The sequence below is a fragment of the Callithrix jacchus genome, chromosome 15, assembly GCF_049354715.1.
Source record: "Callithrix jacchus isolate 240 chromosome 15, calJac240_pri, whole genome shotgun sequence".
In the NCBI taxonomy this organism is placed as follows: Eukaryota; Metazoa; Chordata; class Mammalia; order Primates; family Cebidae; genus Callithrix; species Callithrix jacchus.
This window is the reverse complement of record NC_133516.1, coordinates 34,214,989-34,233,745: the sequence shown is the minus strand read 5'-3', so window position 1 is coordinate 34,233,745 and position 18,757 is coordinate 34,214,989. Positions and strand designations below refer to the sequence as shown.

The 18,757-nt window shown below is 51.6% G+C and overlaps 2 protein-coding genes across 23 annotated transcripts in view; both read right to left on the bottom strand.

Annotated features, from left to right (window-relative positions):
* Positions 1-9,186, bottom strand: part of TEX264 (testis expressed 264, ER-phagy receptor) — a 33,237-nt gene extending 24,051 nt beyond the window's left edge. The window contains exons 1-3 of one of the 20 annotated variants that reach the window (XM_078351037.1): positions 8,703-9,186; positions 7,540-7,614; positions 5,465-5,756 (exon numbers count right to left, since the gene is read on the bottom strand). In XM_078351037.1, the coding sequence (XP_078207163.1) occupies positions 5,465-5,722 (258 nt within the window). In that variant the 5' untranslated portion in view covers positions 5,723-5,756; positions 7,540-7,614; positions 8,703-9,186. Of the gene's footprint in view, positions 1-5,464; positions 5,757-7,422; positions 7,615-8,078 lie in introns of all 20 variants that reach the window. The other 19 variants (XM_078351038.1, XM_078351035.1, XM_078351042.1 and 16 more) reach the window with 19 other exon arrangements.
* A 5,675-nt stretch (positions 9,187-14,861) lies between these two features.
* RAD54L2 (RAD54 like 2) overlaps positions 14,862-18,757 on the bottom strand; it is a 117,795-nt gene continuing 113,899 nt past the window's right edge. For all 3 annotated transcript variants that reach the window (XM_002758396.6, XM_035275678.3, XM_017964935.4), the window contains one exon: positions 14,862-18,225. In XM_002758396.6, coding sequence (XP_002758442.3) covers positions 17,231-18,225 — 995 coding nt within the window. In that variant the 3' untranslated portion in view covers positions 14,862-17,230. The remainder of the gene's footprint in view (positions 18,226-18,757) is intronic.

Genomic DNA, 18,757 nt, shown 5'->3' with positions numbered 1-18,757 from the left:
ACCCAAGGTATGGGGGAAAGTAGAGGCAGGGACCTTCATTTGCATTGGTACTTCCAAGGGAATAGAGCAGCTGCACTGGCCCATGACTAGAGGGCTGATATGGGACCTCGTTTGCCCTCCTGGGTGCTGCAGGTCAACACACCAACCCCAACTTCCCTGGGCAGCTTATGCCCAAAGGCACGCAGAGACAGGTAGCAGTCAGGACCTGAGCTGATGCAGATAGCCAGGCCAGAGGACAGGACCCATTCTTCAGGCTCAGGAGGAAACAGAGGAGTCAACAAGATACCAGCCCTCAAAAGTGAGTTTACTTAGAAACCTTTCAGGAACCTTCCTCTATACCCCTATACCATCAAACAGAATCCTAACAACAGACTCACCACTTTCCTTAGTCGCTGCCTTCCAAGCATAAGCTCGTTAAATGCAAATGGCCCTCGTGGTTGGTACTGTTTTCAGCCCTGTTCCTGAGGCCCAAACAGGGCCAAACCCAAGCAGACCAGCTTCAGAGCTGTACCACAAAACCCATAGGCATCCGGGAGTCCGAGAAATTGGCCCTGGTGAGGAGTGGGCTACACAATGGTTTTTCCCTGCACTGTGCCTTTTCACATGGCCCAAACAACCTGCAAGAGGCTGGGACTAGACCAGAGGCAGGCAGGGTCCCTAAAAGTACAAAGTCCCAGTGGCATGAGGTTCTCAGGAAGGACTGGATGTCAAGTGTGACACTCACCTATTAAGGCTGGGTATTGGGCCACATCCTTATTATTTAGCCCCCACAAAACAAAAATCCTGAGGTAGGGATTCTTTTATACTCATGTGACAGATGAGGAGACAGACTCAGGCCAAGTGACTCACCTAAAGTCACAAAGTGGTTAGCAGTGGAGCCCTGATTCAACCTCAGAAGGGCAAATCCAAAGCCCCCTCCTCTCACACCTCATCTCACCTCACCTCAAGGACAGTTCTAGTGGGAAGAGAGAACCTGGTGCTTCCAGACCTGTCCCACACAGTTAACCTGCTACACAGCAAAAGTGCGGACTCCACCTGGCAGAAAATAACTATGGAGTAACTGGGATAGGGGGCGGCCTCCCAGCCCACATTCCCATTGCCCTTGTTGAGGAGATCAGTCCTGGGATATCCTACTGCCTCACTCCTTCCCAGGCTCCATCCAACCTAAGTGCCTCCAGGGAGGGCAGGGAGCCCCATCTCCACACACACTGAGGGAAGAGGGAGTATGACACAGGCCTACACCAGAACTCTCACCACTTCAGCCCTTACAGACTTGGTAGGCCTGGGCATTGGTTCTCATTGGATTAAGAGAAAAGGGGCTTCAGTGGCAGTCTAGCTTACTAAAGGCAGAACCAAGTACCACCAGTTCCCCAACCCACTTCATCCCTGGAGCAAACACCACCTCCTAGGTGCTAGATGTAAGCAGCAAATACCCACTTGGGCCAGGTAAATTGAACCAGCTGTCACACCCCTCTTGCCTCAGTCAGCCTCTCCACACAAGCAAGCAGGCAGGTTGCTTAAGCTCCAAACACAGCAGCGCAGGTGGTGGTGGCACAGGGTGGGGCAGGAGGTAGAGGGCCAACTTGGCAGACAGGATAGGTCCTCAGGCACAGTGACAGCAGCCCAACCACTAGGAACTGTCCACAGGCCAGAGCTGGCCAGGATCAAGTAAGGCACTCAGGGTCATCTCAGCTCCTCCCTTTCCTTCCAACACTGAAGGCTCCCAGAGGGACCAAGCCCAAAAAGGGAGCCTGAAGTCACTTTCCAAGCCCCCAGCACTCACCCCAGAAGTAGGGCTGAGGGCAGAGCAGTTTTTCTAGCCAAGACCCTTCCCCAGCCATGCAAGGGCAGTATGGACCAGTGTGTGTAGGGGAGCAGATCTGTGACTGATATCCACCTACACCTGACCCTTATCTCTGAACTCATCCTGTCTCCCTTGCATACCTTGAAGAGGAATGGCCCAAACTCCATGAATGCTGGGCTCTGACGCAGGTGAGGGCACCCATGAGCCCCTGCCAAGGTCTGTCCAGTTTCCAACAGACTCCTTCCCCACCTTCCCATCCCCAACTATGCCAAGGCCTTCAGGGATGGAGAATGAAATCCTTCCTCCTGCCTCACAGGAATCACTCACCCAGACCTGCTGCCTCTTCCCATACAGGACTCCAGAGCACAGGGCTAACAGCTCCAGCAGCATCTACTGTGAACAGGTCCACAGCAACTGCCACTGTCCCACCTTAGTGGTACCCTCTCTTGTGCTACTTCCTGCGTCCACACCCAGCCCAGGTAGAACCAGCCTCCTCCCTGCCCAGCTGAGGACAGGAAGAGGCATGGCTAGGGAGCAGTCTGTCACACCTCATGGGGACAGGCAACATCTAAAGCCAGGTGGCACCTCTCACCTGGTAACTCACCACCCCACTCACAGAGCCTGACAAAGCCTTACTGCCTCCCCACACTCACAGAGAAGCAGATTCTGGCTCCTGTTGCTCTGGGCTGGGGAAGAAGGACTGAGGAAGAAGGACTGAGGGAGGGACATTCAACAGGTCTGCCTCTATTCGCTTTCTCTAAGAACCAGAGCATGCCCCAGGCTGCGCACGGCTCGTGGAGGAAGCCTAAGGGGCAAAAAGCTTGGGTTCTCAGCCCACTCCAGGACCAGGATGGGGCCTTTTCTCTAGGCTCCTAATACCCACACACTGGGAGGTCCTGATCTCCATGGTACCCCAGTGCCCAACACAGAGCCTGGTACAGAGGAGGTGCTCAAGTATTTGTTAAATGAAAACAACAAAGTATGAAATCAGTACCTTACTCCTACTATCTGAACCTGTTTTCCCCTCCAGAATATGGAGTGAGGACCAGAAGGCTTCAGGTCCTTCTGGACCAGACAGTCTGTGATAGCCATGAGCACCTGAAGCCTGGGGGTCCATGGTTCCCTGAATCTATTACAATCTCTGTCAGGCAGAGAATGCACTGACCAGCTCCCAGAGTAGATGGGGACCCAAGCGTCTCTGAGCCATCCCAGGTGCCAGAGTGTAACCTAGCTCTAAATGGAGACACAGGTGCCTTCTGGACAGACCAAGGACTGGGAAAGGCAGGATCAGAAGGGCCACTTTGACCTGTCCACTCATCCTCTGTGTCAGCCAAATGTCCACAGCCAGACCAAGGGTCTAGGTTTGCTCAGTCTGACCTCTCAGCACATTAGCACAAATGGTTTTCCCACCCATCTTTGTTGTTGTTAAGCATCTGTTGAGGTCTAAGTGCTGGGGTAAATACCTCACCTATATCCCTTATCTCTTCTCAGTCTAACTATGAAGCAGGTATTTTATCATTACTCTGCAGACAAGGAAATAGAGGCTCAGAAAGATTATGTGATATGCCTAATTTCATGCAGCAGGACAGTGATGGGACAGAATCAGAACTCAGGCCTGCTAGCCTCAAAGCTGTGTTCCCAGGTCACAGTCCCCAGACAAGCACCCAAGTCAGACTATGCCCAGCTAACCATGGAGCCCCACCCCATGGGGTCCACCACATCTCTGGGAAAGCTACATGAGGCAGTGGCCATGCCAGAATATCCCATACCAGTGTTCTTTCATCTCATTCCTAGACCAGCCTCTAGCACTGACCCCAAGGTACCCTGCTGCCTTAGCTCTTTCCCATCCAGGAATTAGCACCTTCAACCCAAGAGGCAACATGTTGATTCCAGAACAGGCAGACATGCCAATGAGGAGAGAGGCAGCTGCAAGGACTCTCCTACTTCCCACTGGGGACTTGCAGAAGGCTCTGACTGGGCCAGGTGCAGAAGGAGGGGCAGAAGAAAGTAGAGAGGCAGGGGCTTACACAACAGAGCCCTTGCAGGGATGAGGGTCACACATCTGATCTACGAGCTCCCAAAGCCCACTGTCTATCCCATCCCACTCAGGCTCGTGTGCTCCCACCTTCAGTTAGTACCACCTCCTGGCCATGTGACTGCAAAACCTCAAACTATGTCGACTCATCCCTCAACCAACCCATGGTACCTCTCACCTGGGCCCAGCCCGATCTCTTTTATAGTCTCCTGCCTTATCTCCTTCCGTCCTCCACCTGCCCTTCAGCTAACTTCCTAAAACAAAGGTAGCAAATTGTGCCACACCATTCTTCCCAAGCTGCTGTACCTTCCCACCACCTGGCTAGGCAAACCCTTTGCCTTTCTCCACCCACCACATGTCTATTAGCCACAATTCTCCAGTCATCCCATGTCTCCAGGCTCTTGCTGTTGTAGTTTTCTTAGCCAAGTAACCCTTCCCAACAGAGCAAAACTCTACTTACGTGAGAAGGCCCAGCTGAAATCTACCCCTTCTCTGGGCCTCCCCAGCAGACTCATGGCATCCTCCCTGAACCCACAGCTCACAGTTCTGTGGACATCAAGCACATTTTCTTTTTGGAGAATCACTTGTGTGTGGCTGATGTGTCAGCCACACAGAGCTTCCTGAGGGCAAAGCCAGGTCTGATTCATCTCCAGAGTGTAGGTGTAGAGCAGAACCTGGCACAGAGAGGGAACCAGCACACCCTGTTTCAATTAGTGCCCCAGTGAGCCCAGTCAGCAGACACAGGGTAGGCTGCATGGCTTATCCACTTGAGCTCTCCAGGCAAGGAAATCAGAACTGGGGATTTCAAATGCTTGGTTTGGCATGGCTCAGTATTAGAGGCTGAAGAACCCTTAACAGAACTGCCAGCCCATCCAGCTGTGGGCAGCACAACCCCATAACATAGCAGGAGGCTACATTGGCAAGCTCTGACTCACCATAGGTTGTAAGAACAGCCAGACACCCACATGGTGCTGGTGATGCTGGATTAGTCTTTGACTTGAGCATTCTGAACATTCTAAGTAGTTCATCTGGCTCTACTAGCCCCCCACGCCCTCTCCCAACTAGAAAGCTTGAGGTCTAAGGAAATGCCATATCACTGGGTTGGGGAGCATCAGAATGGCTGAAGAGGAACAATTCCCAGCCCCTCTCACGCCAAGGGGCTGCCCTCTCAACCCTCAAGGGTCTAACACTATGGCAGGAGAGCTGAGGGATGGAAAGCACAGAAACACCAAGATGTAACCCCAAAGAGTGGGCAGAATCTGAATGGCCTGGCCTTAGAGCACCGTCCCCAAATGGAGATGGAAGGAGGGGATGAGAAGAGGCAGCAGGGGACCAAAGTCCTGGCAGAAAGTAGGGACCCAAAGTGGTATAGCTCACTGCATTTGGAAATCCACGAGTAGCCATGGGCACGGGAACCAGAGGTGGGCAAGTAGAAAGCCCAAAAATGGATGCCCAGGGAAGTCCAGGCTAAATCTGGAAGGTGCTTCAAGCTCACAGAGGAGGGGTCTGTAGGACCTGCTCAAAGATTTTCCCACCCTTTCCTCAGCAACCAAAACTACCCTCCCCAAAGAAGCCCTGGCCCACCAGGTCCATCCATGGGACAGAACCCCATGGAGGCTCCTTACCATGTGGGGGTTGTCATAGTAGACAGCGATGGAGCGGAGCTTGGGGGAGATGCTGCAGCTCTCGGTGAAAAGCCGCCCAGTCTCACCATAGGGCCCCATGTGGAACTTGTAGGCTACAGTGATGTTGAGGATGGGGGGTGAGCCGGCACTCACTGCCACCCCAGCCAGCAGCCCTGAGTACCCGGCAAAGGCCAGCAGCGTCAGCAGCAGTAAGAGAGTCAGGCCCCCAATCAGGCCCAGTAGTAGCAGGTCCGACATGGCTCTGGACCCCCCACACTGTACCCCAAGGCAGCTGCAAAGGAGAAAGAAGGGAGAGAAGGCTGGTAGCCTGCTCTGACAATGTGCCCACCTGCCCGCCAACCAGTTCTGGCCCAACCTCCTTGGCCCTGCCTTGAGTGCTCTGACCCAGAAAGGGGAGGGGCCAGAGGTGTTTACACATAGAGTGACCTAGAAGGGAGCTACAAAGGATGACTGAAGCCACAAGCCTCTTCATTTCTTAATCACTGTTGGTGAAGACATCAGAGCAGCTCCACCTGTCAGCTGGCAGCCCTGGTCCCACCTGGGGAAACTGAGTCACAGAGGGGCACAGGAGTGAGTTAGCCAAGGACATACTCCTGGCCCTGACGAGGCTCCCCCAAATAAGCCAGACACCCGCCAACCTGCCTTTCCTTAACATTACCTCTTCTCACCACTGCTAAGCCATGCCAACAGCCCAGCCTCCTCCTCAGTGACTACTGCCAGAGGAAGGACCAGGAATGCCAGGGTCCCAACACTTATTAATAAACAGGAAAACCATAAGGAAAAAAAATTCCTGAGGGAAAATATGCCTCAGGAAAAGAATTTCATAAGAAACTCTACTTTGCAAAGTATACCTGGCCTGCCAGGACCTTGCTATCCAGCAAGCTCACCCATCCAGAACCAGAAGAAAGACCAGAGCAAAACAGCCTGAGCAGCTAGAACAAAGTCCAACACTAAGCTCCCCAGACTTGAACCACCAATGTTAACAAGCTTCATCCCAATTTTCCAGCCATAGAAGAAACAGTGAGGAGTAAGAGGAAAAGCCTGCTGAAAGGGGAATTGCACAGCAGGAAGAAGTAACAATTACCCATAAGGGGAAGAGAAACTGTTCAAGAGCAGGCCCAGGAACATGTATCATAGAAGCCAGTGTGTGAGCTATTCAAGGTAGACTGCCTAGGTCTTCAGGCAGCTTGGGGCCAGAGGCCTAACCCTCTTCCACAGAGGGCTTGACCTGAGTTGCCCGGGGCGGGCGGGAAAAATCACAGCCTATCCCAGCACTTTGGGAGGCCGAGGTGGGTGGATCACAAGGTCAAGAGATCAAGACCATCCTGGTCAACATGGTGACACCCCGTCTCTACTAAAAATACAAAAAATTAGCTGGGCATAGTGGCGCGTGCCTGTAATCCCAGCTGCTCAGGAGGCTGAGGCAGGAGAATTGCCTGAACCCAGGAGGCAGAGGTGGCGGTGAGCCAAGATCGCGCCATTGCACTCCAGCCTGGGTAACAAGAGCGAAACTCCATCTCAAAAAAAAAAAAAAAAAATCACAGCCCAGAGAAAACTACTGTTTAAATAGAAAGGGAAGCATGTGACCCAGTGGGGAAACATTCCCACCCAAATAAAGTATATTTGAAGTTTAAATATACTTTTAAAAAGTATACTTAATAATATATTTAATAATAGTATACTTAAATAATAATATTTATTATTTAAAAGTAATATTTAACATTTAAAAGATTTTGAAGCTGAAAAGGCCATGCTGCAGCTTTGTGGAAAACTTAGCTCTGTACAATTATTTCTTCCCTGTGGGTGCTGGGTGTTGATTTTACGCTAAAAAATTATCTTTGGAGTCAATGAGCACACAGTATTTGCTCACAAAGAGGCAAAGTTAATTTTCTAAACTTTTAGTGTCAGGAAATTGAGGTGCTGCCCACTAGTCTTACCCATTTGTGCTCCTATCCATCAGTATCTCTCTTTTCTGCCTGTTCTACTCATCTTGTCTCCAGTTAATTTCATTCCTATTTTCTTTGATGATGAGAAATCTTCCACTGAACACTTACTATATGCCAGGAACTGTCTAAATGTTGAAACACAGCTTCATTAATCCTCAAAGCAATCCAACGAGGTAGGTATGGCTAAGGGTACAAGTGGTTAGAGGTTAAGAGACTTGTCCAAGGTCACACAGGTATTAAACAGAGCCACGTGGACCAAAATGCAGGCAACACAAGCCCAGAAAGTCTGACTCCAGGCCCCCATTTCCACTTTCTCTCTCTTCTCTGGTGACTGGCTTCCAGAAAGGCTCAAGCATTTAATCCCTTTTGGACATCCCTGAGCCTAAAGCTGGAAAACTCCCAGAATCTAGGTCTACACTTGCCTTGGGAACGACAAGCCTTCACCTTGATCTGCCATCCCAGTTGAACACTTTCTGCCCCCTCAGGGAAACTTAGTATCCACCTTTCTCTTCCTCTCACTTCCCAAACTGCTCAGAAAAGGGGGGTAAAAATGCACCTGTGGGTCCCAGAGTTTTGGTCAGCACCGGGAGGGGCAACGTAAATTTCCCCTATATTCAGGAGAAAAGGAAGAGGGTCTGGGAGCTCACCTGAAATGCCAGGCTCACTTTTAGTAACTCCTGGCATCCAGTGCGGCAGGGGCCGAGCGCTCCAGTGCTGGGAGCTGAAAGAACAGTCACCCCTGCCCAGGAATAACCACTGAGCCAAGCATCGTGCCCTGACTACCCTCTTCAGGGAAAGCCCACCGGGGCCTCTAAAGCACCCTCGTCCCATTCTCAAACCCCTTGGGGAAATCAGAAGCCAAACCTAGCTTTACAATGTCAGGGCTCCTCACTAGAGCCGTGGTCATGCCCCTCTTCTTGGAGGGCTCCAGCCACACCTGGCGCCCAGAAACTGCCGCTGCTGCTGACCTCCGGCAGACTGCACCCTCTCGAGCCTCAGTTTCCTCTACGCTCAGAGGCCCGGGATGGACGCGTGCGGCCGGTGCCGGCGAGCGCCGGGAAAGACTGCCCCCAGCCGGCTTCCTGGTGCTGCTCACGTGCGCGGCGGCAGAGGGCTGGGCCCTTAAAGGGCCCCTGTCACGAGCTAAACTTCGGTTCCAGAGGGTGGGAGGACCCCAGGGGGAGGGGGGGCCGCCGTCTCCCACTCTCGGATTCCAGCCCCTGCTCAACCCAGACCTCGCCTATTTACTCAGAGCCTTTCTCTTCGCCTACCTCCTCTCGGAGCCCCAAGCACATCTGTAACTTAAGGGACGCTAAAGTTTGCAGCCCGGGCTCCGAGGAGCGGCCTTGAGGAACGGGGGCGGAGTTAAAACGTGACTCGCGCCTCTTTCCCCCAGCTCCACGGCCTCGGGGCGTGCCCCGCACCCGTGGCCGCGGCAGTGGACTGCCCGGAAGGGTGGGGGCTGCCCCCAAGGTCGCATCCAGGCCCTCGGACCCGGCCGGGGACAGCTGTGGGCGAGACGAGATGCAAAGAGCGGCCCGGGCCGCGGGGATCACAGAGGGGACACGGAGAGCCCTGAGGTCGCGCCAGAGCGGACAGGGGTCCCAGACCTACGCCCCGGCGGGTAGGCCTCTCCTCTGGCCCGGCCCTCACCTCAGCAGCCGCCCGCTGCGGACGCCGAACCGCGCAGGCGGCTCAGGGCTCGGTCGCCGAGCCTGCGCGCGCCCGCCGCGCACGCTCGCTCCGCCCCATCTCGCGGCGGGACGTGGCCGTGGCCGTGGGCGCTTGCGCGCGGGACCCTGAAGGCGGAGGACTGCCCCGCCCCGTTTCCATGGCAACCGGCGTGCGCCTGGCCCCAGCACCGGCTGGGCAGGAACCTACGGCATACCTTCCTGCCTCCAACAAACTATCCGGTTGCTGAGGTTGATTTAGCAACACCCCAGGGCATCTAGATTGGCAGGAGCACTACAATGACAGCCTGGCCCAAGCTCTGGGACGGGAGGCAGCCCAGTGGCCCGCAGTAGAGGGCCAGGCTGGGGGCCAGGGAGCTGGGGGCTGAGAATTTGTACAGACTAGGGAGGTGCAGCACAGCAGTATCAGCATCTGACATTTGTACTACCTTTAGTCTTGCCACTTTTTCTCACTGGCTTCGCAACAGACTTGGGAACCAAGCAAGGCATAGCTGAGGAAGCTGAAGCCCAGTCTGGGTTCGCAGAAGAAACTGGTGGATCCAACCTTTGCATAGCGCAAATATCTGCTTCCTGCCTCCACCCACCCATCCCTACTTCCGTGAGTACATTCATCCATCAAACATTATCACTCCTTGCCAGGACAGTTTTAGGGGCTGGGGATAGAATGAACAAAACCAAGGATCGGCTTCCTGGAGTCACGTTCCATGGGAATGTCCTTCTTCCACGCTCCTCCCTCAGTGTCCTGGTTGTGGCTGGGGGAGGCTGGTCTACCTTTCTGGTTTAGTGATAATTTACGTGATTCCCACATCAGCTGTAAGCTCCTTGATGATCGGTTCAATCTTCACCTTAAATTTCTGAGGACCTACAAACTACAAAGCACTCTTCTAAGGGCCCAAAGATAAAACGCTCCCCTCTCAACAATGAGTGCTGGACTTCTGGTGGGAGGTGGGGAAGGTGACAACTATGCTCATAAGCTTGGAAACAAGACCAGAGAGGCCAAGAGCTACTTTGGTATCCTGACAAGGACTGATGTTTGGGAGGGGATCGCACAGATGGGAACAGCATGAAGGTGGTGGTGAGAAAAGTCAGCAGTCATAGGATGGTTCATCTTGTGGATCCCACTACTGCATTAGCAGAGAGCAGGCTGGGCACAGAAGCAGTCATAATCCCAGCTTCCTTTCCATCTGCTTCACATTCTCCTTCCGCAGGCAGGGGGAAATTGAACCTCGTCCACAGGGCCAAGCCTGCCCCAGCACTCTAGGCAGACTGGCAGAATAGGCAGCTGGCCCCTCACAGGCACTCTAGGCTGGGCCAGTGCAGGTCGTGGCAGTTGTTGTGAACATCAAGCACATGGTCAAACCCTCAGCTCAGGTGCCCCAAGCAGGCGGGCTATACACTTGGAAGCATGTCCTTTGACACAAGGAGCGGCCATGGCACGGGCCCAGAGACTGCCAACCTCTGCCTGCAGGGTCAGGAGAACTGACCAGTTCTCCTGCTTCTCAGAAGGTGGTAAGCTTTTCCCAGGAAACCATTATAAGAAGGTGCCCATTCTTCATCTTGTCCTCTCTGCTCATTTCCCTTAGCCTGGTTGGGGAACTCTAGAGCCTCACATCAGAGTTCAGCATGTGCCTCTGGAGCTCCAGCACCTCTTTTGTGGAGGGAGAGTCTGCTGGTGACTGGGGCTGCAGGTCATCACATCAGTCAGCCCAGCTTCATCTCAGGCTGCTTCCAACAGTGCCAAATGAAGTCTCTTGGCAGGATCTCTGCAAGGCAGCGGTTCGCCACCAGGAGGCAGCAGCCTACTCTGCAAGGCACTTTATTCCAACCCCCAAACTTTTAACAGGTCTGAGGAAACCTGCTAGCCTAGCCAACTGCCGCAGCCACCCTCCACTCCCAAGCCTATCTCTCAATTGCACAGATTTCCCTATCGCGAGTCCAGACTTGGCCTTCGTCTACTCTTGCCTTCTTTTGTCCAAGGAATCACCACAGAAATTCTTTCTCTACCCTCCTTTGAAAATTTCCAGAGAATTGTTTCCCCAGGGCTCCTCCCCTTGAATAAATTAAACAGAAAGCTGGAGTAGACTGTCCCTTCTTTTCCCCACCTCTCACACTCCAAAGCTCTGGTTAGCTCTGTGGGCCGGTAGCTAGATTCCCCAACACGGATGATGATCAGAGAATACATATGCAATGTAAGACTCTTTCGCTACCACTAGCCACTCACAGACACACTATCTTCCACCCTCTAAAGACACTGTACCCAATCCCCAGCCACTCACGAACACACCATCTCCCACCCTCTAAAGACACTGTACCCAATCCCCAGCCACTCAGTCTAGTCAGGGCTGCCCCTGCAGGACTCACCTTGGCTGAGGACCAGCTAGCTTCAAGCCACTCTGAAATCAGCTTACTGTTTCCCCTGGAGCGTGGTAATACATCCCTCTTCAGGTGAACAAGAGCAGAAAAAGCCCAGTAAACCCCACTGCTACAAAGAGCCTGCCAGAAGTCTTCCTTCTGTTCCTGCCTATCTCTCCACCCAAGGGCCATCCCAGAGCCCACTATATTCTAAGATTTATTCCTTTCACCACCACCCAGCCAAACAGCTATCCAGACAATTCCTTGATCAAACAACACTGCCTTCTTGAGTTTAAATTTTATTTTACAAAAAGAGAAATAAAGAAAACTGATAGGCAGTTATATTGACTTACAATTGTTCTGTTTGCTTTTTTTTTTAAAAAAGTGACATGAAACACAAGTAAAAATAAATACGTCATAGAAACAGCCAGTTGCCCAGTCTCTGGGGCAGGAGCGCCTGCCCTGCTGAGAGGAGGGAAGCCCATGATCACACCAGCAGCTGGATCACCCAGCCACAGATGCTCCTCAAAGTCAGGCACAGGTCCCAGGCCTCAGGGGCATCCTGAGGAAAGAAGACGGAAAACCAAAGCCAGGTGCCAGGACCCTGGGGCCACCTCGTTATCCCCCACTCCTCCTGGCAGCAGTCTGGCCTTAGTGGTTATCCATAGCGACCCCCCTTAACCCACCTGGACCCTCTTCCCCTGACCTCTCTGAAGACGGTACAAGGGAAAAACCTGTCTTGGGCAGGCTGGGGGGGATTCTTCCGATGAGTCCCCAGCCCACCCTGAGTAACAACCAGATAACAGTCATTTTACATCCAGGTGCACATGAGCACAGCATACACATACTGTCTCTCTCTCTCTCTCACACACACACACACAAACACACACACGCACACACACAGCTCTCTTCCAGGGAGGGTCCTGGGTCCAGTCACAGTATGAGGTCCTCTCTCTTCTGAATATCATCCCAGTAGTGGCAGCAGAGAGTACCCAAACCTCCCCAAGCCCTCTGCATTGCAGACTCTGCAGACTGCCTGGCTACCCCTCCCCAATGCACACTAGATTACTGTCAAACAGAACTTCGAAAGGGGAAGGTGCACACTCAGGTCCCTGAAGAGCAAAGAAGTTGGACACTGCCTGCTCAAGAAGTTCATCATCGTAAGACTCAGGTATTCATAAAAGGACTAGGGCCAAGCTAGTAGCACAGAACAGATGTTAAGGGGGTCACAGAATACACAGAGCAGAAGAGAAGAGTTGACAGCAGGGAATGCAGTCTGAAGGTGACCAATGGAGAGCGCAGCATTCTCATATAGTCCTTGAGGTGCTGATTCCTGGGAGCAGTCAGCAGAGGGCCAGAACATCTTGTGGGGGTCCTTTTGGGGAAGGATGACTTCTCTTAGGAATTTTGGTGGGGAAAGAGCCACTGAGCTGTGTGCACAGAAGGCCATGGCTCAGAAGGGAAAGACTGGTCTTCTGAGGAATCAAAAGCAAGTGGGGGCTGGGTGCAGTGGCTCACACCTGTAATCCCAACACTTCGGGAGGCCAAGGTGGGTAGATCACTTGAGGTCATGAGTTCGAGACCAGCCTGGCCAATGTGGTGAAACCCCATCTCTACTAAAAAATACAAAAATTAGCTGGGCATGGTCGTGTGCGCCTGTAATCCCAGCTACTCAGGAGGCTGAGGCAGGAGAATTGCTTGAACCCAGAAGGCAGAGGTTGCGGTGAGCCGAGATCGCGCCATTGCACTCCAGCCTGGGTAACAAGAGCGAAACTCCATCTCAAAAAAATAAATAAATAAATAAACGAAGTGGGAAGCAGGAGGTCATATCCAGAGGAATGTAAAGCCCCCAGAAGACCTTCTCCACAGAAGACTATGTCAGTCTATTCAAGCCTGGCATTGCTCTGAAACTGAGTCCTTATCAGTTTCAGAGCAATGCCAGGCTTGAATAGACTGACACAGAGGGCCCTTCTCTGCTGACAACTTTCGGAGAGAACCAAGCCACTTAAGTTTGGCTAAGTGTTTCAACCAATGTGCAAAACTTTACCCTGCACTTTGCTTCCTGCTTCTGGATTGAGAAAGTTCATATTTAGTTGTGAATCACAGGTATATAGAGACTTCACACACTAATTCCTTGGGAAGAGAGCTCCAAGGACCAGATAGAATTATCCTTAAATTAGGAGATGATGAAATAGATGCTTAAGGAGCATAACTCAAAGCAGTGTGGATTTCATAGATATCCAACCTAAAGAAAATGATATAACCCAACATGGTTCACTTCCTTTCTTAAATAGCTACTTTGTCCCTGTTCAATTTTATCTACAAATATATTAAAAAAATCAAGCATCACTATAAATGGTAAACCTGAATCACTAAATAGTACTGTGTTCCCCAGGCTGAGAACTTGGCTAAACCAGATGGATGGGGCTTGAGAGGCCCCTGAAAACATTCCATGGAAGACAATAAACAGTAAGGGAAAATACCTAGGCCTGATTTTCTGCCCTTCCTCTTATCAGCAGCCCTCCCCTACTCAGGCCTGGATGGTGGGTGAAAGATACCACCAAGTGTTTATGATCAAATAAACTGTAAAACATGGTTCTTACTTCCTTCTTCCCTCTCAAACATGCTCATGCACATTTGCCTACCAGCACACATAAAGAGACAGCGGAAAAGTCAGAAGTGTTTTCAGGTTCTTTAAAAAAAAAAAAAAAACAAAAAACCATGGACCTGGTAGCACTCCAATTTCCCATGATCCCACCCCCACCCCTCTACACAATAGAAACTGCACATGTAAGAGAAAGCCTTCTCTAGTCAGGTCAGCCTCCCAGAATGATGGTCTCTGCTGAGTAGAAGTAAGACCCAGCCCTGGAACACTGGGTAGAGTAGGCATGTGCTACCTCTCAGAATACCCATTTACTTTCTGGCAACTTCAAAAGCCCATCCCTCCAGCAACTGGTTTCAGTTCCCTGCTGGGAAAGTTCCCAGATTCGTGAAGGCTGCTACAGTGATTTCCTAGAAGTGAATACAGAAATACCCCCTTCCCCAACAACAACACACACACACACACACACACACACACACGCATGCACGCATCTCTGGGATCCCAGTGCTCCAGGGCCTAAAAGGCATCAGTGTAACCCAGTTTCTGAGTGTATCCTATAAACTGGAGATTCAGTCTAGCTGACTCCTACTGCACCAGCCTCAACCTGAAAGCCCACTCCAACTAAGTCCCTTCACCATCCATTCTTGGGATGCATCTGAAAGAGAAAGCACTGGTTGGAACTGCTATTTTTAAATTATTAAAATAATTTGCATAGCTAAATTGTAGATCTAAGGCTTCCATGAGAAGAGTTAAGTGTCTGGCAGGGTGCTTATGAAAACACAAAGCTTCTTAAGTTCCACTTTTGGTGTTATTGGACAGCAGACAAACACACATATACACATGCACCCCATCCAACATCTCCGTGTCTCTTCTCTGAGGCAATACCCCAGAGTCTGCTAAGGGCCTCCAAAGATGGAAATGGGCTGGTCAGAAGAGCTGCAGAAGCTCCTACTGGGATGATCTGACTAAGCTGCCTTCTGGGCTGGGAAGAGGCAGGTACAGCACCTGCCCAGTATGGAGGGAGCCATGCGTAGGTGGTAAAGCTCTAAAGCCAAAGTTTGTTCATTATAAAGAACCATGTGAAAAGTCTTGGGCTGGGGGATGCAGAGGGGGTAAGGACACAAATAGGAAGACAGCCAGTGTTCGGGGTTAAGGACTAGATGACCCTCCCCTGGCAGTGGCAATAAGAGGAGACCCAGAATGATTGGCGAGTTTTGTTTTTGTTTTTGTTTTTTTGAGATGTAGTCTCACTCTGTCGCCCAGGCTAGAGTGCAGTGGTGTGATCTTGGCTAACTGCAACCTCCACCTCCCAGGTTCAAGCGATTCTCCGGCCTCAGCCTCCCAAGTAGCTGGGGCTACAGGCGTGTGCCACCACGCCAGGCTAATTTTTTGTATTTTTAATGGAGATGGGGTTTCACCATATTAGCCAGGATGGTCTCAATCTCCTGACCTTGTGATCCACCCGCCTCGGCGCCCCCCCACAAAGTGCTGGGTTTACAGGTGTGAGCCACCATGTCACTGGCGTGCTCTTTTAAGAAAAAGTCCAGACTTAGGGCTCCTACACACAAAGGGCTCCTCCATGTTCCCTCAAAGATGGAGGCAGCAGACACCAGGCCTACATGGAGCACCTAAAGACATTTCCTAACAAGAAATCAATAGTGCCTCAACCCAGCAACCACCTATCCACAGCTTCACTGTTCAGCATAGAGAGCCAGCCTCTAAGGTCATCCCAGGACACAGCTCCAAATCAGGGATCTCTTACTTCCCAGTTACAAACTCCATGATCACAACTTTGAATTTCTGTGGAATGAGTCTCACCCCTCACTAACTATCCAGTCTCAGGATTCCCTGATCTTCCCAAAAATTTTTTCCATCTCTTGAAAATACAGTTGTTTAATCCAAATCTTGGTCAAAACTAACTCTTTCCCTGGTCAATTTACCATCCACCCATGATTGTTTCACCAGTGGCTATGGGGTCTGGGATATCTTAAAACTTCCGTATCTCTAACTCTCCTTATCCCTAACCTCCCCCCCACCCCACCCCTAAAGAAACAAGACGTATGAAAAGTCCAAGTAATAAATAGTTGCCCATAAGAAATAAATTAACATGGAGCTCTCTAAAGGGGAAGGAAAGGAACAGAAAAGACTACCAGGATAGGCAGCTGGGGGCTCAGTTCTACTCACGAAAAATGTCTTTTCCAGCCACAGCTTTCACTCACATACTGCAGTGCTTCTCCCTTCCAGCCTCTGCACACAAACAACCTTCCATGCTGGAAAGGGAGAGCTGCTCAGAGATAACCACCAGGGTTAAGAGACATAGATTGGTAATGCCCATTTTCTCTCATGAATTCCCCCAAATTCTCAAACAAATGTGGCTCTGAAAATCAGGGACTTGAGTCAGCTGGGCCTTCTCTTCACCCAACCAGAAGGAAACTTGTGATCTCCATGGCTCTTCTGGGCTCACCCTGATGTTCAAACTAATAGGTGCCATGAACCACCAAACTCTGATTTCCATTTAAAGAAAGATAAATTCATTTTTCAGTTTCCCTCTTAATTCTTCCCTCCCTCCCTCCCCTCCCACCTTCACCCCTGCTCTGTTCCATACATGTACATACATACATAAACATACATACATACTCACAAACACACATACCTGGTCAGCTTCCTTCCCACCCCCTAAAAACCCCACTTCACATGGGATCACAGTCTGCTCCCCTGCCCACCTCCTTTTCTCACTCATTCTCCCTTCCTTCCCTACCCTCCCCAGGCCAAGCTAAGTCATCCAGTAAGGCAGCTCTCTTGGGAGAGAATGTTCCCAAAGACAGAAATGGGATGTGCGCTTCTACACTCAGGTGGGCGAGCAAGCAAGCAGACAGCATAAGCAAGGCAGGAAGGAAAAGAGGCTGCACTGCCCCTCCATCCCTGTTTTGGGTCCCTGATTTCCTGCTATTGCTGCTCTGTTGGACTTTTTTTTTTTTTTGCCTCTTTTGTTAAACAGCAATAGAGCTCTGCCACTATGGCTAACCACCCTCCTTTATTCTCTTCCTTTTCCCTCCTGCCAAGTGTCCTTTTCTCAAAAAGTCCAAATCACTGCCTTCCAGCTTGGTGGGCAACCTGCTGGGGGCCCCGAGTGAGGTGGGGAGGGGCTCCCCGGCTATTTCCCAGTGACCTCTATCACATCATCATCCTTATCATCATCATCATTGGAGCTGAACCCCACCTCAGCAACCTCATGAGAGTCAAATGGAGGCACCTGGGACCGAAGGAGGCCACCAGCTGGGTAGCCTGCATGTGGGGACATGTAGCCTGGATAGATAGACATGCCCCGCGAAAGGTTGCTGGGCAAGACAGGGGAAGGAAAAGGCGCAAACATCCTTGGCTCGGACAGGAGTGGCTGTGAGAATGGGAGTGAATAGCTGGGTAGTATCCCTGGCACAGAAGGGTTGAGCATGAAGGAGGGGTTGCTGGCAGTGACTGAGGTAGCCGTGGAAGAGGAACTGACGGGGCCTGCTGGCACCAGAGGGTCAGTAGTCACTGGAAACACCAGGCGGGCATCTGCCAGCAAATTGGAGAGCTGGTAGTAGGAGGGGGTACTGCCCATAAACAGGGAGTTCTCCCCAGCCTGGGAGGTGAAGGGGGTGGTGAGGTTATGGTTTAAGGAGACGGGTGGCATGGCAAACCCGCCAGACACTGGATACCCATGTTCATACGGCTGCACAGGGGCTGGCAGATGACCCTTCCTGGACCGCCGGCGGGATGACTCCTGGGCAGCAGGTGGTGTGGCCAACTTTCGCTTGTGGCCCCTTAAGTCTAGCACTGGGTGCCTATCACCACAGGGCTGGCCAGTCACCAAGAGGGAACTATTGAGGCAATGACCCCCTAGTCGAGGCTCAGTTCCAAGAGCTGTCCCAGGAACAGCACTGCTATCCACAAGTTGGGCTGGTTGGCCAGGCAGGGTGGCATTGATGCTTGGGGAGCTCTGACGGGATTCTCGGGCAGCAGCCACATCTGCATACTGCTGAAGCTCACTGATGATCTCTGGGCTGTCAGGAGAGACGGGCCTGGCCAGCCCCTCAGGGTCGGGGGCTTTGGGTGATGAGGCACTGTGTCTGCCGTTGCTTGTGGACTCGCGAGAAGGTCCCTGGGAACCTGGGGACAAAATGTAGGTAACTGAGAACCAGAGTGGCCAGGGACAGAAGAAGGGTAGAGGAGAAAACTTCATTAAAAAAAAAAATCCTATCTTGTAGTCCCCAAAATTCTATTGTTTGATGTCTAAACAACATCACCCAGTCAACCTTTTCCAGTCACAAAGAAAGAAATTCTTTGATCCCAGAAACGAGTCTATCCATGACAAGGAATATAATTTTTCTGTACCCCAGTTCCCCAAACTATAAAACTATACCAAAGTGAATCCTGGCCGGGTGCAGTGACTCACACCAGTAATCCCAGCAATTTGGGAAGACGAGGTAGGCAGATCATGAGGTCAGGAGATCAAGACCATCCTGGCCAACATGGTAAAACCCCATCTCTACTAAAAATACAAAAATTAGCTGGGCATGGTGACACACGCCTGTAGTCCCAGCTACTCAGGAGGCTGAGGCAGGAGAATTGCTGGAACTCAGGGGGCGGAGGCTGCAGTGAGCTGAGATCGCGCCACTGCACTCCAGCCTGTGTGACAGAG